This window comes from Pteronotus mesoamericanus, unplaced genomic scaffold, assembly GCF_021234165.1.
Source record: "Pteronotus mesoamericanus isolate MK-2021 breed Mesoamerican mustached bat unplaced genomic scaffold, CSHL_Meso_final contig_58, whole genome shotgun sequence".
Lineage (NCBI taxonomy): Eukaryota > Metazoa > Chordata > Mammalia > Chiroptera > Mormoopidae > Pteronotus > Pteronotus mesoamericanus.
In genome coordinates, this window is record NW_026555205.1 from 9139459 (window position 1) to 9156527 (window position 17069).

The 17069-nt window shown below is 38.8% G+C and overlaps 1 protein-coding gene across 2 annotated transcripts; it reads left to right on the top strand.

The window, feature by feature from the left end:
- Positions 1 to 11: 11 nt before the first annotated feature.
- PSMD10 (proteasome 26S subunit, non-ATPase 10) lies at positions 12 to 16634 on the top strand. Of its 2 annotated transcripts, none has more exons than XM_054580377.1 (5): positions 12 to 186; positions 2320 to 2418; positions 3338 to 3484; positions 3576 to 3742; positions 15519 to 16634. In XM_054580377.1, the coding sequence occupies exons 1-5, from the start codon at positions 73 to 75 to the stop codon at positions 15670 to 15672; spliced, it is 681 nt and encodes a 226-aa protein (XP_054436352.1). In that variant the 5' UTR covers positions 12 to 72; the 3' UTR covers positions 15673 to 16634. The 2 variants fall into 2 exon arrangements, with proteins under 2 accessions (XP_054436352.1, XP_054436353.1); XM_054580378.1 differs by having other exon boundaries at positions 3576 to 3663; positions 15519 to 15627.
- Positions 16635 to 17069: the final 435 nt, after the last annotated feature.

Sequence of the window (17069 nt, forward strand, 5' to 3'; positions counted from 1 at the left end):
CTTTTGATTGGCAGTTGCAGCCGGCTGTGAGAGGTCGTTCGTTTTGCTGTACCGAAATCCTGGGAAAGCGAAATGGAGGGTTTTGTGTCTAACCTAATGGTCTGCAATCTGGCCTACAGCGGAAAGCTAGAGGAGTTGAAAAAGGAGATCCTGGCCGATAAATCCCTGGCTACTAGAACTGACCAGGTAAAACAACGTTGGGGCCTTTCCTCAGGCGGCAACGGTGACGTAGGCCAACGTGGCTGCCTGGCGCGGCCCAAGAGGAGGCTGGTTCCCTGAGGGCTAGATCCCCGCCCCTGTTGCCCCAGCCTTGTCCCACAGGACCCAGAAAGGGACGGCCAGAGCTAGTCCCGCAAACCTGAGATTTTTTTGGGGGGGGTGGGCGGGCTGGGGAGCTAGTACTTAGCTCGCTGAATTTTGCGTATTTCTAAAACGATTACTGCATTTCTCGGAAATGCCCCATCTTTGAGCTATCCCTGAGGAGAAAAGCTTTTTTTTTTTTTTAATGTGTGTATTTACTTATACAAGTGATTTTATTCAATGAAACACGTGTAAGTGAATACCTCTTCTGTGCCAGACAGTTTGATATGAGTTGGGGAGACAGTCGACTGGAAAAAGCGAATATGCATAAAGTAACCCCAAATCATATGTCCGATTACAAATAGTGGTTAAAAATTCAGGAAAGATGTTTACGGGGTGCTTTCAGAACATGTAATGGGATGACCTGCTTTAATCTCCCTTAGAAAAGCCGAATTTTATCATTGAAAAGGCTTTGCAAAGGAGGTTAGACCTTGCAGGATAAGTGGGATTTCCTTGGAGGATGAAAGGGCATTATAGGCAGAGGCAGAACAAACGTCAGTGGACTTTGGAAGAGTTTTTGTCTGCCTTCTTGTCCAAAGGACCCTCTTGCTTTCACCCTGAGTTTCAAAGAAGATTCACGGTGCTCTTAGTAAGCCACCAAGTATTTATATATTGCCTCCTATTTGACAGTCACCTTGCTAAGCAGTAGTGATACAGTGTCATATAATTCGAGATCTCCATTTTGTGTCTTTGGAAAGAGAATTAGAAGTCAGGAGACGTTTTTTTCCCGGAACTTTCCTTTATTGCTTAACCTGAAACGGTTTTATCTTTGCCTAATTTATTTTCATTATGTTCTGGGAATATTTAATACTTTAACTTAATTTAATGATATTAAATTAAGATCAAATACTACTTCCAACCATTCTTAAGCCAATGGGATAAAAATAGGGAAGCTATTCAAGGTCAAGAGACTTAAGAAACATAAGCAAATGTAATTTTAGGCCTTGTATGGGTCCTGACTGAAATAAACCATCTGCGAAAAGACAATTGGGGGAATCTGAGTATTAGATGTTAAAAAAGAGTTAGTGTTAATTTTTTATTATTTTTATTTTTTTAGAGTTAATGTTAAAATGAATAGGTATAATAATGGTCTCAGAGCTATGTAGGAAAGTATTCCTACTTTTTAAATACTAAAATATTTAGGGATGAAAAGTCATAATATATAGGGTTTGTTTTTAAAAACCTCAGCAAGGAAAAAATTTGATGAAACAAATATGGAATATGGGTTTCTATTATATTCCCTCTATTTTTATATGTGTTTGAAATTTCTTGTCATAAAGTTTAAAATACCATTTTATTTTACATAGGGCTAAGAAATATAGCTTATTATTTTTTTAAAAGCAATATTGCTCTCTAATTCTGTGTGTGGTATGTTTTTTAAATGGATATACAGATAATTGGAACTAGTTTTATTAACATTTCTTCACCATAATATGCATTTGTTCTTTCTAGAAAATCTAAACAAGGATTTGTGTCCCAGCCTCACCATTTTACTAACTGTGTGATCTTGGACGAGTTGTTTACCCTGAGGAGTCTTAGTTTACTCATCTGTAAAATGGGTATAATATCTACTGTACAGGGGATTAAATGAGACATATGTAAAACTACCACAGTGCCTGACATAAAAGCAGAGAAATAATGCAATGGTAAACAGCCAAAGCTCTGTTTCTGCCAAAACATTCAAGTCAGTGTCTTACTCTACTGCTTTCATGGCTGTATTCTGCCAGAATTACTTATATCCATCAATGTATTATCCCCATGCTAGTAAAACCTTGTTCTCTCTTACAGTAGTAATAATACGGTTTAAGGTCACCTACCTGAAGATCCAGTGCTCCCCACTTCTTGTTTCCAAATTACAGGTTTACTGGCCCTAGTCTTATTTGTTCTGCTTTCTTGCCTTAGTTGTTCTATTTCTCTTAAAAATATGTTGATCTAGTTGCTTCTCTGTTTCCCATGCAGGACAGCAGAACTGCATTGCATTGGGCATGCTCGGCCGGACATACAGAGATTGTTGAATTCTTGCTGCAACTTGGGGTGCCAGTGAATGATAAAGATGATGTGAGTACTAGGCAGAGTTGATAAATTCCCACTTGTCTGTGAACTCCAGACTGTTGTTTAATGAAACCTGAATATTAAGCTTACAAACAAAATTGTAACCTTTATTACTGGGAAATCACAGCATGGCCCTGGTGACCAAGCACAGGACTAATGGTTGCATTATTTTAAAATATTAGTTTTAGGTGCCTCGTTAGCACAGTAGGTAGCACATCAGTCTCATAAAATATTAGTTTTGCCACTAATGCCCTGTAATTTAAGGTAAACATGCAGATCAAGGCTTATTACAATGCCTCTAACAGACTACAGACCTGTTTTTTTTTATGTTGGAAATTTGTTTTTGGTAGACATTGCCCAAATTATAAGGAGATATCTCCTTTGTTATATAAAGGTTTATTGTAATGGTTTGGTTATATTAGGATAAGAATTGTGAAGAATAAGGATGAAAATGGTTTTTAGGCAAAGATTCTTTTTCAAGGATGCTCACTGAAGTAATACTTAGCAAAGAAATGAAAACAATGCAGTGGAGGAACAGTTGGATGAAGTGAGTATATCCATGTGATAAAATAATATGCAACCAATAAAGTTATGATTCTAAAGAATGACATAGATAAATTCTCACAACAAAATGATAAGTGGAAATTGTGGAAAATGCAACTCACAGAACTTTATATCCTCTGATTCCAATTTGAAAACATTAGAATTAGATTTAAGTATCATTGCCTCTGTGTTATGGGATTATGGGTGGTTTTTCTTTTGTATACATCTGTTTTCCAAATTTTCTGCAATGCTTAATGAGGAGAAAAAGAATGTTTTTTTTTTAAACCATTCACACACAGCTCTCTGTAAACCCTGCCAAAATGTTAGCGTTAATCCCTGCACCTTTCCCCACTGGTTTTTGTACTGCCCACCTCTTTTATAGGCCGGTTGGTCTCCCCTTCATATTGCTGCTTCTGCTGGCCGGGATGAGATTGTAAAAGCCCTTCTGGGAAGAGGTGCTCAAGTGAATGCTGTCAATCAAAATGGCTGTACTCCCCTACATTATGCAGCTTCCAAAAACAGGCATGAGGTAGGGTTTTATCCCTAGGCGACTTTTGAATTCTAAACCTGTATGCAAACACAAATAGATCTCTGCATTGTTTTCTTCTTCATCCTTCCAGATCGCTGTTATGTTACTGGAAGGCGGGGCTAATCCAGATGCTAAGGACCATTATGAGGCTACAGCAATGCACCGGGCAGCAGCCAAGGGTAACTTGAAGATGATTCATATCCTTCTGTACTACAAAGCATCCACAAACATCCAAGACACTGAGGGTAACACTCCTCTGTAAGTGACAACTAGCAGTCATTTGTATCCTATCTGACATTAGCCCTCTTACACTAATTCTTACACATCATTTCCTGTTCTTACTCTGCTTATAAAGCTAATATAAGTATATGTATACTTTTGAAAGTACACAAAAGTATAAAGAAAAAAAATTTCAATTCCTGTCATCTTGCCACCCAGAATCAGCCACTGATAAAATTTTTATGAATTTCCTTCCAGTCTTTTATATGCAGCTGTATATTTTACTTTTTTTTGGTAAAATTGGGATCATACTGTATATGTAGTTTTATATCTTGTTCTTTTCATCTCTTAGTATATCATGAGAATTGTCAAATGTTATGCAGTGCTTTTAAAACATTTTGAATGGGTATATACAATTCTATTTTATAGATATTCCATAATTTAATCATTTCTATATTACTATATATTTAAAGTTTTTTTAGTCTTCCACTATTGTAAATAATGCTACACTGACCAACTTTGAATACAAATTTTTGGCCATATTGCTGATTATTACCTTAGTCTAGACTCCTAGAAGTATAATTGCTGGATGAACAAATAACACACATTTTAAACTATGGATATGTGTTGCCAAACTGCTCCCAGAGGAGAGTATCATTATGCCCTCCCAACAGCAGTGTAAGAGTGCCTATTAGGCCCTCACCAAAACTGAAAATATTCTTTCGTTGTAGCAAAGCGGTATTTCATAGTTGTAATTTATGTTTTTATTATCAGTGAATTTAAACATTTTCAATGCCTATGACTGTAACTTTTTGTGTTCCTTTTTATTTGCTTTTGGTGAATTAATTTATTTTTACTGATTTCTAAGCACCCTTGACTTGACATGGTAAAAGTATTAATCTTCTGCCATGTTAGTTGAGAATACTTTTCCAGTTTGTCTTTTCATGTTATACATGACTTTTTCTTAAATAACAGAAATGAAACCTATTAATCTTTCCTCATGATCAGAAAGTTTTTCCTCACCCTGAAATTAGTTATATATTCACCTGTAGTTTATAGTAGCATAGGTTTTAGTTGAGAGTTATCGTTACTGTTTTTCATTTAATTCAAACCCATTTGGAACTGATTTGTGTGTATGGCCTGAAGCTATCATCTATCTTGATATTTTTCTTGTAGTACTTGGCCATTTCTCTTCTTTATTGAATAATGACTCCTTTTGAACCAGAAATTCTGATTCTTCTTTTTAGTCCAAGTGAGAGTCAACATTTTCTAATTTGACTTTAAACCAACTTCTTAGAAAATACTGTTTTCTTAACTCTTAATTTTAAAAATCTTTTCTGTAGTTCTGAGTGACACTGTTTACAAAGACTTGCATACTGCTCTTTTCTCCATAACAAGAAAGGTGGCCTGGAGAAATCTAGAAGTCAGGCAGTATAGGGCGTGGGAAGAGCCTAGGATTTACAAACTCACCCATGAACCAACTATGTTAAATACTTATATTAAGTAACTTGGAGTAGTTACTTAACCTTCCTGAGTCTTAATTTACTAATCTGTAATATGACAGTAATAATAGTTTCCTCAGTAAATTGTTGTAAGATTGAAATAAAATAACATGTAAAGTGTCTAATATCCTGCCTCGCAAACTGTAAGTGCCCAAACAAGTTTCTCTCCCTCTGTTGTTGCTCAGTCATATCATCAAAGGCATGGACTTTAACATTTGTCACAATTTCAACTATGAAATGCTGGTAGAAATACCTTGTTAACATACAAGGTGAATATAAGAATCAAATGTGATAAAGTCTTTTATACTACTTTCCCAAACGATAAACCATAAAAATTCCTATTAACAAATTATAAATAGGGTTTTTTCTAAATTCAGACTCTAAATAATTGCATGTGTTTGGTGTAAATTACTTCTAACCTCAATAAATTAAATAATTTTTTTCTTAGGTTGGCATTTTTTAAATTACATTTTATTGTTTATGCTATTCCATTTGTCCCAGTTTTCGCCCCTTGACTCCATCTACCCAGCACCCCCTACTCCCTCAGGCAGTCCCCCACACCATTGTTGATGTTGATGGGTCAAGCATGTAAGTTATTTGGCTATTTCATTTCCTATACTATTCTTGACCTCCCCCTGCCTATTTTGTACTTAACCATTGTGCTTCTTCCCTGTACCTTTTCCCCCATTCTTCCTCCTTCCCTTACCCTCTGATCTTCACAACTGTGATTCTGTTCCTGTTCTAGTTGTTTGCTTAGTTTGTTTTTGTTTTTGTTCTTTTTAGGTTCAGTTGATAGTTGTAAGTTTGTTGTCATTTTACTGTTTATAGTTTGATCTTCTTCTGTTTCTTAGATAAATACCTTTAACATTCCATATATGGGCTTGGCAATGATGAACTCCTTTAACTTGACCTTATCTGGAAAGCACTTTATCTGCCCTTCCATGCTAAATGATTTGCTGGATAGAGTAAACTAGGATGTAGGTCCTTGTCCTTCTATGACTTTGAGTATATATTTCCAACCCATTCTTGCCTGCAATGTTTCTTTTGAGAAATCAGTTGATAATCTTATGGGCACTCCTTTGTAGGTAACTGTCTCCTTTTCTCTTGCTGCTTTTAAGAGTCTCTCCTTATCTTTAATCTTGGGTCATGTAACCATGATGTGCCTTGGTGTGTGCTTCTTTGGCTCCAGCCTCTTTGGGACTCTCTGAGCTTCCTGGATCTCCTGGAAGTCTATTTCCTTGGCCAGATTGGGGAAGTTCTCCTTCATTGTTTTTTCAAATAAGCTTTCAATTCCTTGCTTTTCCTCTTCTCCTTCTGGGACCCCTATGATTCGGATGTTGGAACATTTAAAGTTGTTCCAGAGGTTTCTGAGCCTCTCCTCACTTTTTTGAATTCTTTTTTCTTCATTCTGTTTTAGCTGAATGTTTTTCTCTTCCTTCTGCTCCCAATAGTTGATTTGAGTCCTGGTTTCCTTCCCTTTATTGTTGGTTCCCTGTATATTCTTCTTCATTTCACTTTGTGTAGCCTTCACTTTTTCCTCCATTTTGCGACCATACTCAACCAACTCAGTGAGCATCCAGGTTACCAGAGTTTTGAACTGTGCATATGATAGGTTGGCTGTCTGTTTATTCCTTAGTTCTATTTTTGGAGCTTTGATCTGTTCTTTCATTTGGGCCATATTTCTTTGTCGCAGTGCGCCTGTTACTTTGGGAGGGGCAGAGTCTTAGGTATTCACCAGGGTGGGGCAACCAAGGTTGCTGCATTGTGATGCTGTGTGTGGAAGAGGGGTCCCAGAGGGAACAATGCTGCCTGTTGGGCTCTCCGACACCTTTCAGTCACTTCCCCTGCTACCCACAAGCAAATTGGGCCCTCTTGGTGCTGATTCCCAGATGAAAGGGTTTGTGTACATTCTGGGATCCTGTGGGTCTCTCCAAGGGACTCTTCCTGTGAGGCTGGGAATTTCTCCCGCCACCACAACCCCCGCCGAGGGATTTAACTCCAGAGGTTTTGAGGCTTTCTTTTCCTGCACTGGAACCCTGGGTTCCATGATCTGTCTCGCTCCCCACCTGTTCTTCATGGACTATCCGCACACAACTGTGGGACTGCCCCAACTGCCAGCCGCCGCCTTGCCCATGCTGTTCTACAGCCAACTTGCTGTGCATCCTCTCTACCCCAGCTGACTGTCTCTGCCCCTCATACCAGTTTGGATGAATTTTTCTTCTTTAACACTTTGGTTGGTGGACTTGCATACAGTTCGATTTTCTGACAGTTCTGGTTATTTCTTGTTTTTAAATTTGTTGTTGTCCTTAGTTGTGTGAAGAGGCAAAGTATATCTACCTACGCCTCCATCTTGGCCAGAAGACCTTATAACCAATGTCTTGAACTCTGTATCTGATAGATTGATTTTTTGTAATTGTCCAAATACATTTATCTCCATTTTACCATCACCACTTCCCACAGCCCTACCCACTGCCACCTCCCACCCTCAGTCCTTCCCCACTTTGAATCTGTCCATGGGTCCTTTATACATGTTCCTTGACTTGACCCTTCCCCTTCTTTTCCCCCATTAGCCCCCTCCCGCCTCCCCTCTCATTACTGTCTGTTGGTTTTTCCTTTCAGTGTTGCTGGTTATATTTTTCTAGCTTGTTTGTTTTGTTGACTAGGTTCCACTTATAGGTGAGATCATATGGTATTTGTCTTTCACCGCTTGGCTTATTTCACGTAGCATAATGCTCTCCAGTTCCATCCATGCTGTCACGAAGGGTAGTACCTCTTCCTTTCTGCTGCGTAGTGTTCCATGCTGTACAGTCACCACACTTTTTTGATACACTCACTTATTGATGGACACTTAGGCTGCTTCCAGCACTTGGTTATTGTAAATAGCGCTGCTATGAACATTGGGGTGCAGAGGTTCTTTTGAATTGGTGTTTTGGGATTCTTAGGGTATAATCCGAGCAGTGGGATTGCTGGGTCAAAAGGCAGTTCCATTTTTAGCTTTTTGAGGAAATTCCAAACTGTTTTCCACAGCGGCTGCACCAGTCTGCATTCCCAGCAACAGGGTGCTAGGGTTCTCTTTTCTCCATGACCTTGCCAGCACTTGTTCTCTGTTGATCTGTTTATTATGCCTGTTCTGACCGGTTTGCAGTGGTATCTCATTGTGCTTTTAATTTGCATTTCTCTGATGGCTACTGATGCTTAGCATCCTTTCATGTGTCTCTGGGCCCTGTTGGAGAAGTGTCTGTTCAGGTCCTGTGCCCATTTTTCAATTGGTTTGTTTGTCTTCCTGGAGTGGACTTGCGTGAGTTCTTTATATATTTTGGATATGAAGCCTTTGTCGGAGGTATCATTGGCAAATATATTTTCCCATACAGTTGATTCCCTTTTCAATCTTCTGATGTTTTCTTTAGACATGCAGAAGCTTCTTATTTTGATGAAGTCCCATTTGTTTATTCTTTCATGTCCCTTGCTCCAGGGGACATATCGGTGAAAATATTGCTCCGCGGAACATCTGAGAGTTTCCTGCCTATGTTCTCCTCTAGGACTTTTATGGTGTCACAACTTATATTTTAGTCTTTCATCCATCTTGAGTTTATTTTTGTGTATGGTATAAGTTGGTGGTTGAACTTCAGTTTTTTGCATGTAGCTGTCCAGCTCTCCCAATACCATTGGTTGAAGAGGCTATTTTTACTCCATTTTATGCTTCTGCCTGCTTTGTCAAATATTAATTGACCATAGAGACGGGTTTATTTCTGGGCTCTCTATTCTCTTCCATTGGTTTATGTGTCTCTTTTATGTCAGTACCAGACTTTTGATTTCAGTGGCCTTGTAATGTAGTTTGATGTCAGGTATTGTGATACTTCCTTCTGTGTTCTTCTTTCTCAGAATTGCTACAGCTATTTGGGGTCGTTTATGTTTCCATATACGTTTTTGAAATGTTTGTTCTATATCTGTGAAATACGTCATTGGTATTTTAATGGGGATTGCGTTGAATCTATAAATTGTTTTGGGTATTATGGACACTTTGATGATGTTAATTCTTCCAATCCATGAACATGGTATATTCTTCCATTTATTTGTTTCTTCCTGAATTTCTTTCTTCAGTGTTGTGTAGTTTTGTGAGTACAGGTCTTTTACCTCCTTGGTTAAGTTTATCCCTAGGTACTTTTTTTGTTGTTGCTATAGCAAATGGGATCTTTTTTCCTGATTTCTGATTCTGATATTTCATTGTTGGTGTACCATCAATGAAATTGTACCATCCCTGCATCTCTACGAAGAATCCCACCTCATCATAGTGGATGATCTTTTTAATGAATTGCTGTATGCGGTTTGCCGATATTTTGTTGCTGATTTTAGCATCTATGTTCATCAGTGATATTGGTCTGTAGCTTTCTTTCTTTGTTGTGTCTTTATCTCTTTCAGATTAGTATGATGCTGGATTCATAGAAAGGGTTTTGGCGTCTTTCCTCTTCTTGGATTTTTTTGGAATAGTCTTAGAAAGTCAGGGGTTAGCTCTTCCTTAAATGTTTTGTAAAATTCTCCAGTTAAACTGGCCAGTCCATGGCTCTTCTGTGCCAGGAGTTTTTTGATTATTGCTTAACTTTCACCAACTGTTATCGGTCTGTTCAGGCTTTCTGCTTCTTCATTCAGTGTTGGAAGGTTATATTTTTTTAGAAATTTGTTCATTTCACCCACGTTTTCCAATTTCTTGGCATGAAATTGCTCATAGTAGTGTCTTACAATCCTTTGTATTTCTATGGTATCAGTTGTTATTTCTCCTGTTTCATTTCTGATATTATTTATTTAGGTTCTCTCCTTTTTTTTCTTGATAAGTCTGCTTAAAGGTTTGTCAATTTTGTTTATCTTCCCATGCAACCAGCTCCTGGATTTATTTATCCTTTGAATTGTTCTTTTAGTCTCTTTGTTATTCAGTTCTGCTCTGATCTTGATTATTTCCTTATTTCTACTTGCTCTAGGCTTTGTTTGTTGTTGTTTTCCCAGTTCTTGAACCTGTAGGGTTAGGTCATTTATTTGAAATGTTTCTATCTTTTTTAGGTAGGCCTGTATTGCTATGAACTTCCCTCTCAGGACCGCCTTTGCTGTGTCCTATAGGTTTTGCACTGTTGTGTGTTCATTTATATTCATTTCCAAAAATTTTTTTGATTTCTTCTCTTATCTCATTATTGACCCATTCATTGTTTAATAGCATGCTGTTCAGTCTCCATGAGTTTGAATGTTTTTGAGTTCTTTCCTTGAGATTGGTTTCTAGTTTCAAGGCCTTGTGGCCTTAGAAGATGCTTGTTATGATTTCAGTTTTCTTGAATTTTTTGAGGCTTGTTTTGTGTCCTGTCATGTGGTCTATCTTTGAAAATGTTCCATGGGCAATTGGAAAGAATGTGTATTTTGCTTCTTCAGGTTGAAATGTTCTATATATATCAGTTAAGTCCCTTTGATCTAATGCATCGTTTAGTTCCACAATATCCTTGTTGATGTTGTGTTTGGAAGATATATCCATTGTTGTCAGTGGCATGTTAAAGTCCCCTGCTATCAGCATGTTACTCTCTATATCTTTCTTGAAGTTATCCACAATTTTCCTGATATATTTCAGTGCTCCTATCTTGTGTGCATATAGATTTACAATGCTTACGTTTTCTTAATGGAGTCTTCCTTTGAGTATTATGAGGTGTCCTTTTGTGTCACTTTTTATACCCTTCGTTTAGAAATCAATTTTGTCTGATATAAATATTGCTACCCTGAGTTTGTTTTTTTTCCTGCCCAGTTGCTTGGAATATATTTTTCCACCCCTTTACTTTCGGACTGTGTAGGTCCTTTGTCGTAATGTGGGTCTCTTATAGACAGTGTATGTGCAAGTCATGCCTTCTAATCTCTTCAGCTAACCTATGTCTTTTGATTGGGCATTTAATTCATTTACATTTAAAATTATTATTGTTAGGCACTTACTCATTTTTTCCCTTTGTATCTGTGTTCCTCTCTTTCTCACTCTTTTTCTTCATCTCCTTAAAGCAGTGCCTTTAACATATCTTGCAGTGTTAGTTTGGTGGAGGAATATTCTTTTAGCCTTCTTTCGTCTGGGAAACTCCTTATTTTGCCTGCCATTTGAATTTAGAGCCTTGCTGGGTAGAGTAGTCCTGGTTGCAAGTCTTTGCTTTTCATTACGTGGAATTTTTCTTGCCATTCCCTTCTGGCTTGTAGTGTTTCAGTTGAGAAGTCAACTACCACCCTTATCGGGGATCCCTTGTATGTTATTACCTGTAGCTCCCTTGCTACCTTTGAGATTCTCTGCATTTGATATTTGCCATTTTAATGGTGATGTGTCTTTAAGTGGGTCTCATTGGGTTCCTCTTGAATGGGACCCTCTGTGATTCTGGACTTTTGTGTCTTTTCTTTCCTGACATTAGGATAGTTTTCCATCATTACTTTTTCAAACAGTTTCTGTATCCCTTCCTCCCCTTCTTCCCCTTCTGGTATCCCTATTATATGTATATTATTACGTTTCAGGTTTTTCTGCATTTCCCTCAATGCCTCTTCATTCTTTTTGAGTCTTCTTTCATTTTCTTGCTCTTTCTGGGAACTTTTTTCTACTTTGTCCTCTGCCTCACTGATTCAGTCCTGTCTTTAAACTGGCCTGCTTTTGATTCCTTCGTTTCGTAAATTGTATTCTTAATTTCCTCTTGCCTTTTGTTGATAGTTTCTATGTCCTTCTTCATGCTCATATACTTTGCAGTAAGTTCCTCGTAGTTTCCCTTTAGTTTTTGGTAATTCTCTCTGAGCTCACTGAGCTTACTGAGTTTCCTTGGAACCATTGTTTTGAACTTAATATCTGATAGTTTACTTGCCTGAATTTGACTTAGTTCTCTTTTGGGGGATTCTTCCTTTCCCTTCAATTGGGGCGTTTTTCTTTGTTTCCCATTATTTTAAGATTCTTATTTGGTCCTCTTTCTTAAATTGATATGTCTTAACTTCCTGAGTTTGTGGTGTGAACTTTCAAGGTAGGAGACCTATGAGATTCAGTGGTGCAGTCTCCTTGATCTCCTGAATTTGCTGCTCTTTCGATGCCTTTTATGCCATTTATTATTAGTTCTCTGGAAGAAATTGGGTTTTCATTGTTGTTTGGTCATTATTTGGTTGGTTCTGTCCTCCACTTGGTTGACGGAGGGTAACTCAGCACACCACATTTTCTGTATTTTTGGACAGTAGCAGCCAGAACAAGAGCACAAAGCCCAGAAAACAAACACATCCTCAAAAATGACTCTCCCCTGCAATCCAACTGTGAACAGCAATTGAACTAGTATTAATAAGGCTGTAAAGAGATTAAGATTATTATAAGGAAGGAGAGAAATAAACTATTAGTATAAAAATCTAATAATATGCACAAACTTGATGTACCTGAAATGGACATTAAAAAGCTCTGTAGTATAGAAAATTTCGCAAGTCATGGAGAAGACCTCAGCAGATTTCATCATGGTAGCCCCTAGTATTTACTGTTGTTTCTTCTTTCTGGATCTGCCTCTGATGATGTCAGCTATCATCCCTATCTGTCCTTAGATAGTGTGTTCAAGACTTCCAAGAATCTACTGTCTGTGGCTGTCTCCTTCAGTTGTGAATGTAGTCACTCTGCACTTAGCAGTCAGCCTTAGGCACAATAGGGCGGTGCGGAGTCCCTCCTGAGGGTCAGGCTATTGTTTCCTCTCGTGGTGCAGCCACTGTCATGAGTGGTTGGCCTGACCACGGTGGCTGCAGCCGTATGTGAGATGAGTCAGTACTGGGGTCTCTCTGGCTACTCTCTCCGTTCTCTCCCCAAATCCTCTGTCTCCATTCTCTCCTCAAGTGTCTAAGCCACTCTCCCCCTTCTTTAGCCAGGAATCTACTATTTGTGGCTGCCACCCTGCACTCAGCAGTCAGGCTTAAGCACCATATGGCCAGGGCAGAATCCCTCATGGGGTGTGCCTATTGTTTCCTCTTGTACTGCTGCCGCTCAGGGGAGTAGTCTGCCTGAGCACTATGGCTGCTTCTGTGTGAGGGAGGAGTCAGCAAGAGAATCTTGCTGTCTATTCTGTCAGTCCTCTCCTCAAAGCCTCTGCTCCCAATCTCTCCTCAGGCACCTCTAGCCCACTCTGACCCTGCCTTTGCCAGAACCCAGGTATGTGGCCATAAATAAGAAGTTATCCAGTGGCCCTTTATATGGCTCTTTGTGTCTCCAGCCACCCATCTCTTGCAGAGAGCAACTCTGCTGCTTTTCACAGCTGGCTGCTATCTGTGTACTTTTTGGACTCTGGTGCTGTAGGCTGGGAGTCCCTGCTTATGGTTTAACCCCCACTCTTCTCATAAGGATCCAGCTGGTCGTTTCAATGTCCCACTGGTGTTGCCGCCCATGGGCACCCAGCCAGTCTTCTTGAGTCTCCACCGCACTCCTTACCAGTCAGATTGTGCTAAAGCTGATTCTTCTGTCTGTCCCAGTTTATAAGGCTTCTCTCGCTATTGTTCAATTGTTTGTTCTGAATGATTTCTCCGCAATTTAGTTGTAATTCCAGATTGTCCTGGGTGGAGGTCAGTGTGACTTCCATTCACTCCTCTACCATCTTAAACTATTCGTGTAAATCTGATAGACTGTTTATCTCCATTTTGTTTAGCTCTTTTTCTGGAGTTTTCATCTGTTGTTTCATTTGGGCCTTGTTTCTTTGTCTTCTCATTTTGGCAGCTTCGCTGTGTTTGTTTCTATGTATCAGATACAGCTGCTTTGATTCCATGTCTTCGTAGCATGGCCTAATGTAGTCAGTGTCCTGTCGGGTCCAGTGGCACAGCCTCTCCTATTACCGAAGCTGGGTACTCAAGGTGTGCCCTTCATGTGGACTGAGTACACCCTCCTCTTGTAATTGAGCCTTGGTTCCTGTTGGTAGGTCAATCGAAGGGATTTACCTAGGCGCAGGTAAATGCAAGGATTGGCTATGACCACTGGCCATCAACCTCCATCCTCCATGGATGATCAGCTGTATAAGGGAAGGATGGTGGTGCTCTGATGTGGTCTGTGGCTGTCCACTGGGTGAGCTGGCCCTGGGGTTTCCTGGATTGTGCAGGCAAGGTCTGCCCCACCTGTGTTTTGCTTGGGGCCACCCTGCCTGAGCTATAGAGCAATCGGAGATGGCTGCTACTTTTGCTGGGCTTGGAGATTCCCAGGTGAAGCCAAGCCGTGAATCTAGGGTGGTCTGTTAGTGCTGTGCCTGGGGCCACTTCACAAGAGGAATGGGGACTGGGGCCTCACTGAACCTCTCTGTTGATTGTTGAAAAGATTTAGGAAGTTGTCAAGCATGAGCCAAGACCAGCCATTTGTATGGAAGAGCCACTGTTAACAGCTGTAAGATGAATGGGACAAAGCCTCAGGGGTCTCCAGGGTGGGGCAAACAGTGTTAGCCATGTTGAGATAGTCTCTGATATGGCACCCTCCTCCCAGCTCTTGGCTTTGCACAGTGAGGGTTCACAAAATAGACAGTCACCTCTCCCTACCTTTCTGTCTGGGAAAAAGCTGTCCCCCAGTTCTTGCTTTGATGCCAGACACTTTCAGTTCCTCCCTGTATTCCTCTGGTGCCTTTCAAGCTGCTACCTCAGTGCTGGAACTCAGAAGTAGTGAGTGTGAGTATTTTAGTCCATGTGTGGATTCTTTAAAGAGGAGCTGCTTGGGACTCCAGAAATTTATTCCACCAACTTAATCCCTGCTGATTTTTCAGCCGGAAGTTATGGGGACTTAATCTTCCTGACACTGAAACCCTGGGCTGGGGGACCTGCTGTGGGGATGGGACTCCTCTCTCCTGAGATATCCTTCCCAAATTTTTATCAACTACATGTGGCTGTCAGATGAGCCCATTCTGTGTCTGTGACTTTCCTACCAGTTTATGTGGTTTCTTAAATTCCATAGTTGTCTGGCGTCTACTCAGCTTGATTTCTGATGGTTGTGAGTGATGCTGTTCTTTAATTTAGTTGTAATTTTGATGTGCATGTGCAAGGAGGCAAGCTGTGTTTACATATTCTGCTATCTTGAGGAGAAATTAGGGTGGCATTTAAATTCTTTCTTTTACTGCAGTAGGACCAGATTATGATTTATCATCTGGTACTATAAGGCTATTTCACTGAATTTTAACTTATAAACATTGTTCTCCATGCAAACTGATTTTCCTTTCTTAATTAAATAACTTTCCAATATTACACTACCCAATAATATGCACTATAGGGTACCTATCAGGAAATCTTAGCCATTATATAGAAATAGTAGTGATTTATTGGTCTTTGTTTCTCAATTTCAGGCACTTAGCCTGTGATGAGGAGAGAGTGGAAGAAGCAAAACTGCTGGTGTCCCAGGGAGCAAGTATTTACATTGAGAATAAAGAAGAAAAGACACCCCTGCAAGTGGCCAAAGGTGGTCTGGGTTTAACACTCAAGGGAATGGTGGAAGGTTAAGCAGCTTGGATTAATTTTTACTTCATATATTTTGTTGTTGTCCTTAGTGTCCTGGAAACAAATGTAATTGTACATAAGACATCATCTATTAATATGAAGGTATTTTTCACCTTCAAAGTATTATAAACACTTTGACTATTGTTTCTGCTGAGATATTTGTTCTAAGCTTACAATTTGCTTCCCAGGCATTGAATAATGTTGAGATTGTTCTACTGTTGTATATTCTATATAGAATTTTCGTTAATTTTGAGTAAGTAATTCTGTGGTTTTTTGTGAGACTTTAGCGCTCTCCCATGTACCCTGTGTCCTTCTCTGAGGAAGAATAACCCCATAGCCTCAGGCCAGTTCTGCCAAATGTTTTTAGGTAAATTCTAGAATGTTCCTTTTGTATAATTGAAACACATCCTAACTTGTTTCTTAAGCTCACTCAGGCCTATACCAAAAATTTCTGTTTTTTCAACAGTATGTTTAATTTGTTTTTGTTACAGGAGTAATACTTATATATTTTAGAGGACCAAATTCTCAGTTGCAAAGCCTGCTATTCCAAGATTGGCATTCAAAAGCACTAAAATAATGACAAGTTATACCCTATGTACCCATGTATCTTTTTAATAAGATATTTTCTTCGATAAAGTGTCATTTTTAAAAAGGAAGTTTTGAAGTACTTGTATTGTCATCCTGTATTAAAAAGAATATAAAGCTTGTTAACATGCTATGTTATAAAAATGTAATTCGATTTGTATTTCAGAAACTAAAAAAATAAAGTGTAGAGAGAGAAATTCTGCCCTTTTTTCTTTCAAGTCAGTTAAAAACCCACAAAAGACTGAAAGCCCTTCCTAAAGATATTTCTCACATTTTGGAAGTTCTAAAGCCAATATAATTAATGAAGTTTGGACTGAAGGTAAAATCTTTTAAAAATACTAATTTTATGAATTGCTAATTAAGTGTGAGCCAAAGGAAATTAATAAGAGTAAACTTGATCTCAATTTAGAGAAATACTCTTAAGTGATTACTAATCATAAAATCTAATGACCTCCAAGTAACTATATTATTTTTTTAATTTGAATTTTATTTTGCAAATAATGCTTAAAGTAAGTAAGCCCACAACTTAGATTAATTTGGGGTCAGGGATTTAATAACCAGTAGCTAAAATGAATGTTGTAAACACAAACTGTGTTCTGATTTTCCAACTCTTTTTAAATAAATATTATGAATGCTTATCTTTACAAATATTAATCAGGGAAGCATTTTCTTAATGGAACTAAACATTGTGTTTATTGAACATGAAGGATAGAATTGATGATAAAGGAAATAATTTCCAATATTTTTTAGCATGATTGAAGTTGTACCTAATATAGCCTGTTAGGACTGAAGGAGTATACTCTTCATAAATATTG